Raw genomic sequence first — 12,820 nt, 5'->3', positions numbered from 1 at the left:
CGTTCGCTCGCTCGTTCGTTCGCGAGATACGACAACAACGACCCGAGACATCCTCGGGGCGATGCGCATATGCAATTAATTTTTGCCCGTCGAAGCGCGCATTCGCCATTCGTACGCGCGCGTGTAACCGCCAGGATGCACAGCACACCCCGGCGCGGGCACGACGCATCCTCTCTTCTCTCGCCGGTCTCGTGGATGTACGACCGTTTCACTTTTCCCACGTCTCCCGCATCCCCCTGCCTCGATCGAGTGCGCTCGCGTTCACCGTAGAAACTCGAAATTGGAAAACGGTCGGCCCAGAACCAGCGAAATTAATTGAAGTCTGAGTGGCGAGCGATGAAGGGGCTGAGGCTGCAGCGACCGCGCGCAGAAAGAGGAAAATGCGAGTGTAGGCTCAGCAGGGGGTAGAAAGGAGCAAGGAGGGGGCGTCGGGGGCAGGTGGAGAACGGAATATCGGGAGAGAAAGAACGATCGGTTGGGGGAGGGGGAGAGGGAGGGATGACGCGCGCGGGAGGGTGGACCGATTGCAGAACTTGGCGTAACTTCGCGCAGACTGGACGCGATGCACGACCGACCAACCGGGCCTTCCTGATAGCCAATACGAGGTTTCTAGGCAAATTTCCTGTACATCCGCGAGCGAGCGTACATCCCCCGCTCGGCCGCGTACCACCCGCCCTCCGCCATTTATATTGCGGGGAATTTAGGTTTTCCCTCCGTTGTTTTACCGCCGGCCGGCGCGACCATTTGCAGATTGGTGGCGGATAAGCAATAATCTATAACGGATGTGGATGGCGTGGCTTCAGTCCGCACGCGAGTCCAAGTCATGGAGGATTGCCGATAATGCTCTTGCTCTCGCACGTCGCTCAATACAGTTCAAGAGCAATGCGAACCCTATAACGCCAACTAATTAATTCGGTTAAATTAATGGTATACATTGGATTAACGTGCTGTTTGAATTGTTCAATTCTAAGTACGTGACACAATCTTCGTAATATGTAAACATTAAAATAATACAGATACTATTTTATTTATAATAAATAAAATTGGATTTTTCACAACGTGAAAATCAGCATTGAAAAAAAGTCGTTGTTTTCGAATTATTTATTATCGTTACCAAAACTTTATTTATCACAGATATTTTTAATTTATGATATAAAATGGAAAGATGCGAATTTTTTGTTTAAATCGATAGGATACTGAACCGGTCAAAATAAATTTGCTCTCTCTCTCTCTCTCTCTCTCTCTCTCGTAACATTCGTGTCTCTTATCGATCCCAGCGACGACGAATTCTCGGGTAATAATTTTTTTATGACGTCAAGATTGTGTTATGAGGAGGATTTGCTTGTATCAATTGTAATTCTCTGATACAGCCTGTGTAATGGGACGTCTCTCGGAAAGATAATCTCTGGAAATAGCAAACAAGTAGCAGCTGGACGCCCCGATCGTCGAACGGCAAATACCGATAACCAATTCGCGAAGGATACGACAGCGAAGGATACGACAAGAGGAAGTGGAGAATCGTACGGACGGGAGGTGTGGGTGGACGATGCGCAGATATGACGTCGCACACCTTCCATTCGCGGAACTGCATTTCCTATAATCTGCGAGCAATCACTTGATAATTGGCTGGCCTGACCCTACGTATATATACACACGCGCCGGTCCATCTGGACACGTCCTCAGATGGTCATTCGTAGAATGGAAATCCGGCAAACGAACGTCGAGTAATTATCGCCTCCCTCTCTGTCTCTTTGTACACGCGACAATCCCGTGAGCGCATTTCGAAGAAAGTCGCTGATATAATCCTTCTTGTTTCCTATTTCTTATTCCTCAGCTTTCCAAGTTACCCGCACCTAAAATTTTTCCAAAAATTTCCAAGGAGCTGCGCGCAATAAATAAAATAGGTGTAAGCATCGTCCACGTACCATCTTAAGAATTTATGACTAAACTTAAGTAGATAATTTTCCTTTATTTTTCTTTTCGATGACTAAAAACTTGACTAGATAGTTAGAACTTCCATTCTTGAAGACCTCTATTTTGATCAATATTATCGCCCTGGTCCGACTAACGACATCACTTTTTAAAAATTTTCTAGAAGATATAATGCATCGTTGCTAACCCTATGTCTTATAGAAAGATAATACTGGCAGTATTAAAATGGTCAGTAATTATTACTTATTTTGAGTATTAAAAGTAATGTCGATTGACACTTTTTTCCTTACTTTTCTTTCTTTCTTACATTTTTTTCTTTACATTTCTGTAGGATAGGAACCTACGGGATAAATACGGAACACTGACAAGGGAACGGTCGGAACTGTTCCTCACCGATTTTAATGAGCTTTAGATATGTTGTAGAACATTGAAAAATATTAAACTCGTATTTTTTTATCTGCTTATCTCGAGGTTTAGAGTTTGAAACACTCTCTCGAAAATAATAAACTTTTTCGTTTTTATCGAATATCTTTGAAACTATAAAGTATATAAAAAAAATGTTTCATACAAAAGTTTTATAGTTTTTTAATATTTTGTATAACGGTATATTCACTTTTTTTGAAAAAATCAAATTTTTAAAAAATCCATTATCTTTGAGAGATGTTTCAATCTTTAAACCTCGAGATAAGCAGATAAAAAAATATGATATCTAATATTTTTTAATATTTTACAACACATCCGAAGCTCATCAAAATCGATAAGACGCAGTTCCGACCGTTCTCTTGTGAAACTTCAGCGGCATTTTTTCAGTTCCTAAATCTTTGTAAACTATGTATAGGCGACAAATCATAAGCACATGGTGTAATTACTTAATGTAATTGGTCAAAAACCTATAATAAAGAAAAAAGAATTTTTTTATACTTATATTTATGAAACTTACATAGGAAACAGAAAACAGAAAAAAAGGAATAGTTTAATAAGTTAAAAACCTTGAGATAGATATCTTACATCTTAAATGCTGAAGAAAGGCGAGTGAATCCAAAACGTACATTCACATCTTCGTGTCCTCATATTTTATGAGGTAACAAAGTTGCAATTCAATTATATTCTTAATATTTAATAATCTTAAACATTTTTGCTTTTTAGTGACCTTTTCTTCTGATATTTCGAATTGCTTTGCATACTTTGAGTTAGTAATATTCTTAGTTTAATATATTGAATAAAAAACGATTCATATGTTTTTCTCATTCAACGGAATAGTGAACCGTTCTTTTTTTTCTGTGTTGTCTATTCAATTTATTGAGCACAGTCTTTAAGAAATTTTTTTTGGAATATTGGAATGATATAATATTTGCGAAAAAAAGAAGATAAGTATCTCTTTGTGCGGATGAAAGTTTACTATTAAAAAATTAATGTACTACATGTACGTGTACGCAGCTTCTTCGCTGCGTCCAAGAGCTTTCTGCCGATTCTCTCCGCGATGACATAGGGATCGTGCGCTTGTTGCGCCGCGGGCCGTTCGTAAATCAAAGGGGTAAATCAGCGGCGCCGTTCGCTCGGGAATGTTGCGCGAACGTTTCGCGAACGTTTTGCGGAGGCGGTTTCCGACGGACGCGGCGGCGTTACGCGCCGAATTTATGGCACTTTCTTCCGCTTTTGATGCCAACAGAAAGCGAATTGCGTGCTGCATCATCCGCGACGCAGCCCGTTGCTGCGCTTGCATTCTAATACACGAGCGTGTTCGCGCGAACGATAATCTCGTACGTGTATACGCGAACGCGCGTATTGGTAAATTGCTGCTGCCGCGAACAGAGTTTATTCCAGTAACACAGTTTCGGCTGCTCGCTCGCGAGTTTGTTTGGGTCCATCTCGCTTAAGAGTGGGCGGTTCCGTGAAGGATGCAGGAATGCCGCTCTGATATTGCTGGTGCTGCTAGGGGGTGGAAGCCCATTGGCGTGGAACCTCGCGATACTTTCGGGATCTGTTTTTTAACACCGTGCAATCCCGGTGATCTCGTAAAATGATGTATTGGTGACGTAATCTTTCACGGCAGACCATACTGTGCACATACCGCGACTTAAAAAGAGAACCTTTGTAACTGAAGAGACCCGATTTCTCTCAAGAATAAGCCGAATTTATTTAGGTCAATAATCGCAAATAGGCAAAATCGCGCTCTGTGTTACTTTATTGGGCATTTTGCTTAATAATATAACAAACTCTTGAGCACAAAAAAAGAAAAGAAGAGCTTATAAAGTAACGATTCCAATTATGGGTTAAGTTCCAATATGGGTCAAATTTGCAAAATTAAATTTTTTTACTAATATACGTATGTTAATAAAATTATAAAAAATTTTTTAATATTATTAGATAAATTTTTTCTTGATATTTTTTGATTTTTTGCAATTATTGCAATATGAAATCATTTTCTCAATTATTGCTGATATTTAAAAACAGGGTAATGTTGCCTTTAATAATTTTCCTAAATAATTTCACCTTATTAATAATTTTTTTTTAAATTATGATACTTTTAGCAAATTGTATTTAGTATATATTAAACATACATTAAAAAACAGATATTAACATACTTTAATGTACATTTAATTATGCCAACCTATAAATAATTTTTCTCGAAATTATGATACTGTCTATAATAGCCTACATTAATATTAACAAACTTTTGAAATGTTTGATCGTTGAATTTATTATAAATTAATGAAAATCACTCTAATTTTAAAAGACCCATAATCGCGATCGTCACATTAATTTTAACTTTCATATCACAATCTTAAAATTTGTTCTATATTTATTTTGAGATATCATTTTTCTTTCCCAAGATATAAGCCGCGTTACTCCTGTGACAACTGTAAATAGCGAAATCGGAAACTTTCTTGCGAACGTGATGCGAGATACAAAAGAGAAATGGACACACGTTCTTTTCCTCACTCTTCCTCGCCAGACTATTTCGCAGATTAACGTCATTAAAAAAATCGTATCAGGCTTATACGGTTCGAAAAAATTCACCACGAGGCAAAAGCCCTCTACGAGCACGCGCGCGAGTGAATCTCGAAGGGGCATCGCCGCTATTAAATTTCTCGGGAACTCGCGGATTTGTATAACGGGCTGCGAAGCAATTATGCTTTTGTAGCTCTCTAAAGTTAGCTCGGCGCGCGATCATCAGCAGAAGTAGCGACGCGCTGCGCGACTATCCGCGCGCGTTTCCCCGCGCGGTGGACATTTCCATTCAGAAGTTGCAACTGCGGTCGTAGCGATAAATAAATTCGTTTACGCAACGGGCGCCATTGACGAAAACTGTTTATCGCAGGAGTTACGTGTCGGTTTGATACTGATGAAACGCGCGCGGAAATTCGCGCCGGCGGGGGACGCGCGATGCAATTAAACTCCCGCATTATTATCCCGAATTTTAACTTTGATAAATAGCCGCTTATGATTTTTCGCAATTATCCGCACGCCGCGCGATATATAATTTCAACGAATGAAATCTAACGCCGTGCAATTAAACTCCCCGTAATATTACTCCGAACATCGATATCCATAAATAGCCGTATATAATTTTTCAACCCTCCATAATTATCGCCCCCGCAAAGCGACGTGTAATTTCATGCCAATGACATTTTGGCAAATCCGTCGTTTCACGTTCGCGCAGCACTGACGAAAACTTTTAGCATATTTTTCAGAGCGCATACTCATTGCGAGGCAGCAAAGCATTTATCTTTTAAGTTGCACAGAAGGCTAGAAATTACAGCCAACTATCCACTCCTGGCTCTTCTCTTCGCTCTCCACCTTAATCTTGTTTAACTTTTTATAAGCGCATCTCTGGTGGTCTCTGTAACAGCCCGATACTTACGGCCACTATTTAATTCCGTTGTTCCTTGTCCAAATTCCGTTAGCGTGCATCCCTAATAGCCGCAAGATATATCGAGCCAGGAATACAAATTATCTCAGTTGCAGTAAGTATGAGTTCTTTAGTGACCTTAGACTTGCTTCGTGGCGTGCCGCTCGGTTACATCTGTCCCTTAAATTTTTCACGAGCCCGCATACGAAGGTTTTGAGAATATATACTATATACAGCGTATATACATGGCGTATATGTGATAAAAAGAAAAAAATTAGTAACGTCGCGACGCGCGCGAGTCTGAGACGGTAAAATTGGTTCTTATACAGGTGGCACTCGTTGGATCCACCACGTTAATTCACTCTCTATTTACCCACGTAAGGCTCAAAGAGAGCGAACTCCAAACAACAAAGTTTAACAGCATGCAACCACGTGCGAGGGAGACGCAGCCGCGCGTGGTGAAAAATTAGATGGTCGCTTTTTATCATTCTCCTCGAAACGTCCCTTCTCATGCCTCGAGGGGGAGAAAAGACGGAATGTGCATGGTGGCCGACCGTGTGAATCCGTGAGCGAGCTGACTCCTCACGTAAGCTCCTTCAACCGGAAGGTCCGATCGCGGTCGTAGGTTGCGTTTTCGTCGACGAACGTCGGCGATCCTACACCGTTGCTGCCACCGAGGGGGTTGTTGGTTCGCCGAGGGGTAGGTTAAGGGTTGGAAGGCGGAAGTGCGGCAAGACGGTGCCGGCAGCGGTGGAAGGCAGCGGACGACGACGGTGTGTAGGGGCGCGGGTGGGCCGAACGGCCACGAAGGAAGGCAGAGGCAGGCTCGTCGAGGGGTTGAAACGCAAGAGCGGCGAGGGAGGAAAACCGTCGTGCGCGGGGGCGGGGGCGAGGAGGGCGCGGTGTGGTGGTCGGGGAGGCCGGATGGTGAGTGGGTGTACGGGGGGTGGGAGGGCGAAAGGGCGAGGGTTGAAACCGACGGCTGAGACGCGAGGGGGATGAGAAGGCAAGCAAGACCACTACTACCGCCTCACCTCGCCTCTTTGCTACGCCACGCCTCGCCTCACAATGCACCGGATTAGCGATTGTATTGATCCGCCCTCGCGCTAGTCCCTACAGAACACCCCGCTTTCGTCCTCGTCCTCGTCCTCGTCGTCGTCGTCGTCGTCTCCGTCGTCGTCGTCGTCGTCGTCGTCGTTGTCCTCGTCCTCGTCCTCGTCCTTGTCCTCGGCGTCCTTCCTGCGAGAAGGAGCCACATTTTGGACCGCGTGTAGCCGCCCACCCTGCTTGGCCACCCGCCGCCGCCGTTGCCGCCGCCACCGCCGCCGCCGCGCCGCTCGTTGCCGCCAGCCCGCCTTGTCACGACACCACCGACGCCACGGAAACGCGCGAAAGAGGACACTAAGAAATTGCGCTTCCCTTTCGCGATCGATTATGCGAATCTATCGTCGCGCCTTATGACCATGAAGTTCTGTTTATATTGAGATGTATTGGCTTGCGTAACTCGACTCGTCGTCTATGCTTATCGTGCTTCTCGCTTCTAATAGGCAAATTATTAAGAATTTAAAGATTATTCAAAAATTAATTTATTTACATTCTTTATTATAGACACTTGCTTACTTGAACGATGAGAGAAACGTAAGATATAAGAATAACGGACTTGGTAAAGTCAATAATTTTTTTCAAAAGATTCACAGTATTAGTGGCTTTATTCCACAACCAATAATCGTGAATCGTACTATTGTTTAAATTTAGCTTTATATATTTTTATTGCTTAATTCGCTTGCAGTGAACACGAAAGCTATCATCGCCGCGCTCCACCCTCCATTGCTGTACACAAGAGCCACGTTCACCCTATTTTGGTTCGTTACCCAATGCCTGACGCAAGGAAAAGTGCAAAGCAAGATGCCATCGGGAGGCGTACTGCTGACGCGCGTACGACGCGTCAAGCACCCGAAATGATCGTGGGAGTTCCAGCGCTATGCCGACTGAATTTATCCGCGTTATTTCCACCCTTCCTCCCTCCCCTTCCGCCCAGCAAAAAAAAGACTTTCCAGTTGTAACCTCCGCCGAGCCATTCCACGCTCGTCGCGTTTTCTACGTGTCGTAACCGTCTTCTGTTCCGCCGTCCTGGACCGCGTTCAGAGAGGAACCGGAGGAGGGTCGTAGACGCCGAGTAAAAGCGTATACAGGGTGAACGGTTGCTGACACTTGCACGGACCGCGCGGTTCGCCGAGTTTACGCGAATCCTTTTTTTTTCTTTGTTCCACGAAAATTACCTCCCGTAAACGCCGCGGCGCGCTTCCCTTTCCTCGTCCTTCCCTTTTCTCCTCTCTCGCACGCGCCCTCCCCAATTTTCAATCCTCGTCCTTCGCGCTGACGCTGACGCGACAGTCGGGGAAGAATCGATGCGTGCATGCATGTACACGCTTGCGAAAAATTCGAAAGAGACAGGAATAAAAAAAGAAAAGAGCTTGTTCGCGACACGATCTACCTCAAAAATATATCGAAATCCCCAAAGATTTCGTTTCTCTCTCTCTCTCTCACTCCCTTTTCCGGTGTCTCGATTTTAGCCGTGTGCCATCCGAGAATATTGACTCTCGGCAAGCACCAGCTTTTGGTCCACGTCGCGTCCCTGATTCATCCACTTCTACCGCATCGGACTAACATCGCCACGGCGGAAACTCTGTGAAAAGCGAGGAACGCGGGCGGGTGGAACGGCGCTCTGCTGACACTCGCTCGTCGCGCCCAGAAATCCGAAATTCTCACAGAAATCCCTTTTTCATAGCACGTAGCGTCAGCGCGACCGTTCTCGAAAAGCCGTCGTCGTTGTCGTCGTCGTCGTCGTCGTTGACGACGACAACGAGACGCGGTTGGAAAATCGGGGTCGCACGTCAGAAGTCATCGCAGAAGCGTATACCTTAGGGCGTGTTATCCGCCCTACGAGAATTCACAGGCATTTCCGACGAAACAGACTCCTGCTAAACGAACAAACTGGATTGATCTGGACCAAAATCTGAATTGATCAGTTTCGCAGCTGGAACGGGTTCAAGGACGGATATTGTGTTTTCGTGCAAAAAGAAAGGTGGATGATCGATAGTCGAACGATGTTTGCGATTACGTATGATCTGCAAATTCACTCGTGACAAATCTTTGTAGAGCGGAAATTTTTATATGCTACTTTATTACGTGTATATTATGGGAATGTAGAGCGGAGCGCGGTATTTGTTTGAGTACAAAAATTTCATGATATATAAAATAAAATTTTACGTTTAACGATAGAAATGATTTTATTGTTCCGTCGAGAAATGTAAAATAATCGTTGAATTACGAAGATATTAATCTTATTGAAATGTACTACTTTGGAGCCAGTGAAACATATACTTGTAATTTGACCGGTTTTTGCCCATAAGTGGGGCAAAACGGAGTACCTTCCTCTTTATGTTTATTTTTAGGTTTAGAGATTGCATTAAACAGAATAAATTTGACAAGAAAGTGAAAGAAAAATACAGGATTAGAAGTAAATGAAATACATTATAATATAGTATTGACATAAATGATTTACAACTCACTCTCACTTATATGAAATGGAAGAAGTACTCACTGTTGTAAAAACGCAATAAATGGCATAACAATGAAAGATTACAGAAAGGTATGACGAATGGCTACCAAATGCTGTATAATAATAGATGGTTCTATACTAACTTACAATTAGTTAATAAAAATTCCAGATTTTATCATATTATTGCCTGGCAGAAACAAATTACAAAAGCTATATTCCATTTTGTTACATGTTCCATTATTACATAAAAAATATATGTACATCTTTGTTAAAAGAAATAAAAGTCGCAAGATAATTTAGATACAATAGGGGCTCGACAAGGACGGACGTTGCAAAAGAGGAGTCAGCAGCAATTAAATCTTTGACTTACTTTTTATGAAACATGAAGTTTCGCGAGATATATGGAACGGACAGAAGCTACGGAGAAACTCTTATTATTTTTCGGGCGTTACAATAGTGTGACGAATAGCTGTCGGACCTCGGGGACGCTGGTATACATCACCCAGTTACGAACTGGGTTGAAGTCAGATAGCGGAAGGTCGGGTGGCCATTTTGCTGTGGAGATACCATGGCAGAACGGTTGCCAATGGGGTTTCAGGGAGAGAACGACGGGGGCGTACGAGAAGGCGAAGGGGTCGCGAAGTAGCGCGTAGCCGAGCGGCCCGAGCGTTAAGCGTTAGCGTCCGACGAGGGGCTGTGCATCACACACGAAGAAGGGCTCCTTTGCGCCTTGGCGAGGCAATGCCCTTTCGCTCGTGGGCAGGAGCCTGCGGCGGAGGGTGTTACGTGCCTATAGGTCCTGGCGAACCGGTGGGGAAGTCAAGGGGAAGTCGAACGGGGGTTGACGTGGCTCGACGTAGGGTCGGGTACGGAGATGGAAGAGAAGTGCGGGGTGCAGGGGTTGGGGGGGCTGATGGTCGGCGCACTTACCATCCTTCCTACGGACGCCATGTCTCCGTGTCTCGTTTAGTCAATGTCGAAAACCGACTTACCTAGCCCTCTTCCTTCCCACCTCTCTCTCTCTCTCTCTCTCTCTCTTTTTCTCTCTCTCGCTCGCTCGCTTTATCGCCCTTTCTCGTTCCTCTCGTTCTTCCTTATCCTCACGTCCCCGGCCCCGCTGCGCGGGACGGAGGGTGCCGCTTCTGCCCCTTTTATCGGTCTCTCTGTTTGCTCTCTTTTCCGCGTCCGCGGCGGCGGCGCCGCTACTTTGGACCCCGAAACTTTTTGGTCGTGTTCGTAGACTGCTGATAAGTTGGCCTCGTTTATCATCTTCCGGGTTGATATTAACGAGATGCTACTCCAGCCGCAGAATCCACCGGATTCGAATCGCGAGAGATGTTACAAACACTTTTTCGCGAGGGCCAGAATAATTTATGCGATCGGGCGTGTGTGCGCGACAAATCTCAATGTCCGTGAATAAATCTACACTTGTTGCGAACCGATGAACGCGAACGAGCTACTTCTCCATACGCCGCATTCGGAAATTCCTATAAAATCGAGGCGATTTATATATCGTTATCGATTTATCGAATGCGACGCAGTTCGAGAGACAAATAACTGAAATAATCTGAGATTAAAAGATTCATAACGCGTAAAACTTTCGTGATTTCCGTTGTAATAGATAAGTTAATATAATATAATATTGAAAATGTAAATATGTATACATGCGACTAAAAAAACAATATATACAGATGCGCGCGCGCGCGCGCGTGCACACACACACACACACACACACACACACACATGCAAATGCGCCCACGCATAAGGAGAGAGATTGCCCGTAGCTTTACTTATGACGTCCCGATTGAGGCAATTGTTACTTTTTAACAACGTCTCTCTCTTTCTCTCTCTTTTTCTCTCGGCGCTGTCTCCGTCTCGGCGACAATAGCGGCACATTTATATGCGGAGACGCAGTGTGCATCCGTCGAGATGAAAAGCTCCGATATGCAAACGATCGCACGAAGATACGTACCGGAGAGTTTTTCACGACGCACCGGGCGGTTGAACGAGCGCGTCATTAAGATCGCACTTCCTTCCTCTCGCGTCAGAGAGGAAAGGACCGAGGACCATAATTTCCTTCGCCGTTGGTTGGTCCGTCCTCAGGTCCGCCCCGTCCGTGCGATAAAAGTAAAAAGTCGCGCGGAAGTGAGGGAACAGTCGCGCATAAAAAAGACAGGCCAGACGTCTGCCGAACTTTTACTCTTAATGGAACGGGTCAGGTTCCTCTTATCAATTTATAGTTAGCCCCGTCTCGTGACCCATTAATGGCCCGAGGCGAGACAGCACTGTCCTCGGCCATTTCGCCCGCTTTACTGCCGTCTGGATGTAGTTTATGGTCGCAAAGCTAAACTCTGTATTAATTCCATGAAAACACACCTAAAATCCTGCCATAAACTCGACTGCGCCGGTGTGGGCTGAATTCTACTCGTTGTTGCATTCTCCTCGTTCGGCGCGCCGCGGGAGAGGGGGTTCTTGAGAGTGGCAAATGTTGATAACGTCAAATTACTTCATTTTTTTTCTTTTTTTTCAGATTGTCACTCGTGCGAGGAAGACCAGGAGGATCTAATCAGCGTATTTACATAATTAATTGCATATACATCGCCTATTATTATCCGATTAAAAAGGTAATTTTTTTAATTTTAATATCCTTAAAATTTGCGCAGCTTACATATTGAAGATTGCTACCATTTCTCTCGCTTCAAAAAAATTGTTTTAAAAATTTTAGATTTTTTATATCTTACAATACAATTTTGAAGTAACAGAACTTAGAACAGATATAGACGTTTTACGAGCATCAAAGTCACTTTCATATTCAACTTCTCTACAAATAAAAATTTCCAGAAAAAAAAGTTTGATTAACGAATACTATGTAACTTGAGTATAAAATATTTGAATGATAATTTTAATATCTTTCTCCAGTTATTTTAATTTTTAATTTGTTTTATTAATTCATACTTGTGTTAAAGCAAAATCGTATTGTAAATAAAATTATGTTTTCAGCTTTCAGTCGGAATGTGTCAGAATATATCAATTTTCAATGTTAAATATTTTCGTAATTATTTTTATTTCTATTCAAGAAAAAACGTAAAAAAAACATAGATAAAAACTTTTTCAAAGAAAGTTTTTCACATGCAAAAGAAAGTCTTATATATCCAAAATGCGATTTTCTCATCGTCTCTACTAGGACTAATGAAAAGCGTTATTACCGTATTTTCCAACGGTCATACGGTCAAGCAAGTTTTCCGCAATGTTAACCATCGTCGTAATCGTCGCCATTGCCATAAAACGGTGATTCGCCGGGCGAGGGATACCCTCGCAAAGAGCGATAATTATTCAATCGGGCGATCAGGACTTTTTTTTCTCGCCGCATATCGCTGCGATCCGCAATATCTCGCGCGCGCTCCGAAAGCCGCGTGTCGCTGACGTCGCCATAAAAGGCGCTTAATTACCGCCGAAAAGTTCGGCGGAACGAG

The 12,820-nt window shown here is 43.8% G+C and overlaps 1 protein-coding gene across 1 annotated transcript in view; it reads left to right on the top strand.

Moving 5' to 3' along the window:
- The window catches only part of LOC120359204, a 37,492-nt gene extending 25,014 nt beyond the window's left edge, over positions 1-12,478 (top strand). Inside the window, exon 2 of the mRNA XM_039455963.1 lies at positions 11,878-12,478. Coding sequence (XP_039311897.1) covers positions 11,878-11,913 — 36 coding nt within the window. The 3' untranslated portion in view covers positions 11,914-12,478. The remainder of the gene's footprint in view (positions 1-11,877) is intronic.
- The last annotated feature ends 342 nt before the right edge of the window (positions 12,479-12,820 follow it).

Source organism: Solenopsis invicta, chromosome 12 (genome assembly GCF_016802725.1).
Source record: "Solenopsis invicta isolate M01_SB chromosome 12, UNIL_Sinv_3.0, whole genome shotgun sequence".
Taxonomy (NCBI): Eukaryota; Metazoa; Arthropoda; class Insecta; order Hymenoptera; family Formicidae; genus Solenopsis; species Solenopsis invicta.
Note: the sequence above shows the minus strand (reverse complement) of the source record. Positions and strands in the feature narration are given on the sequence as shown.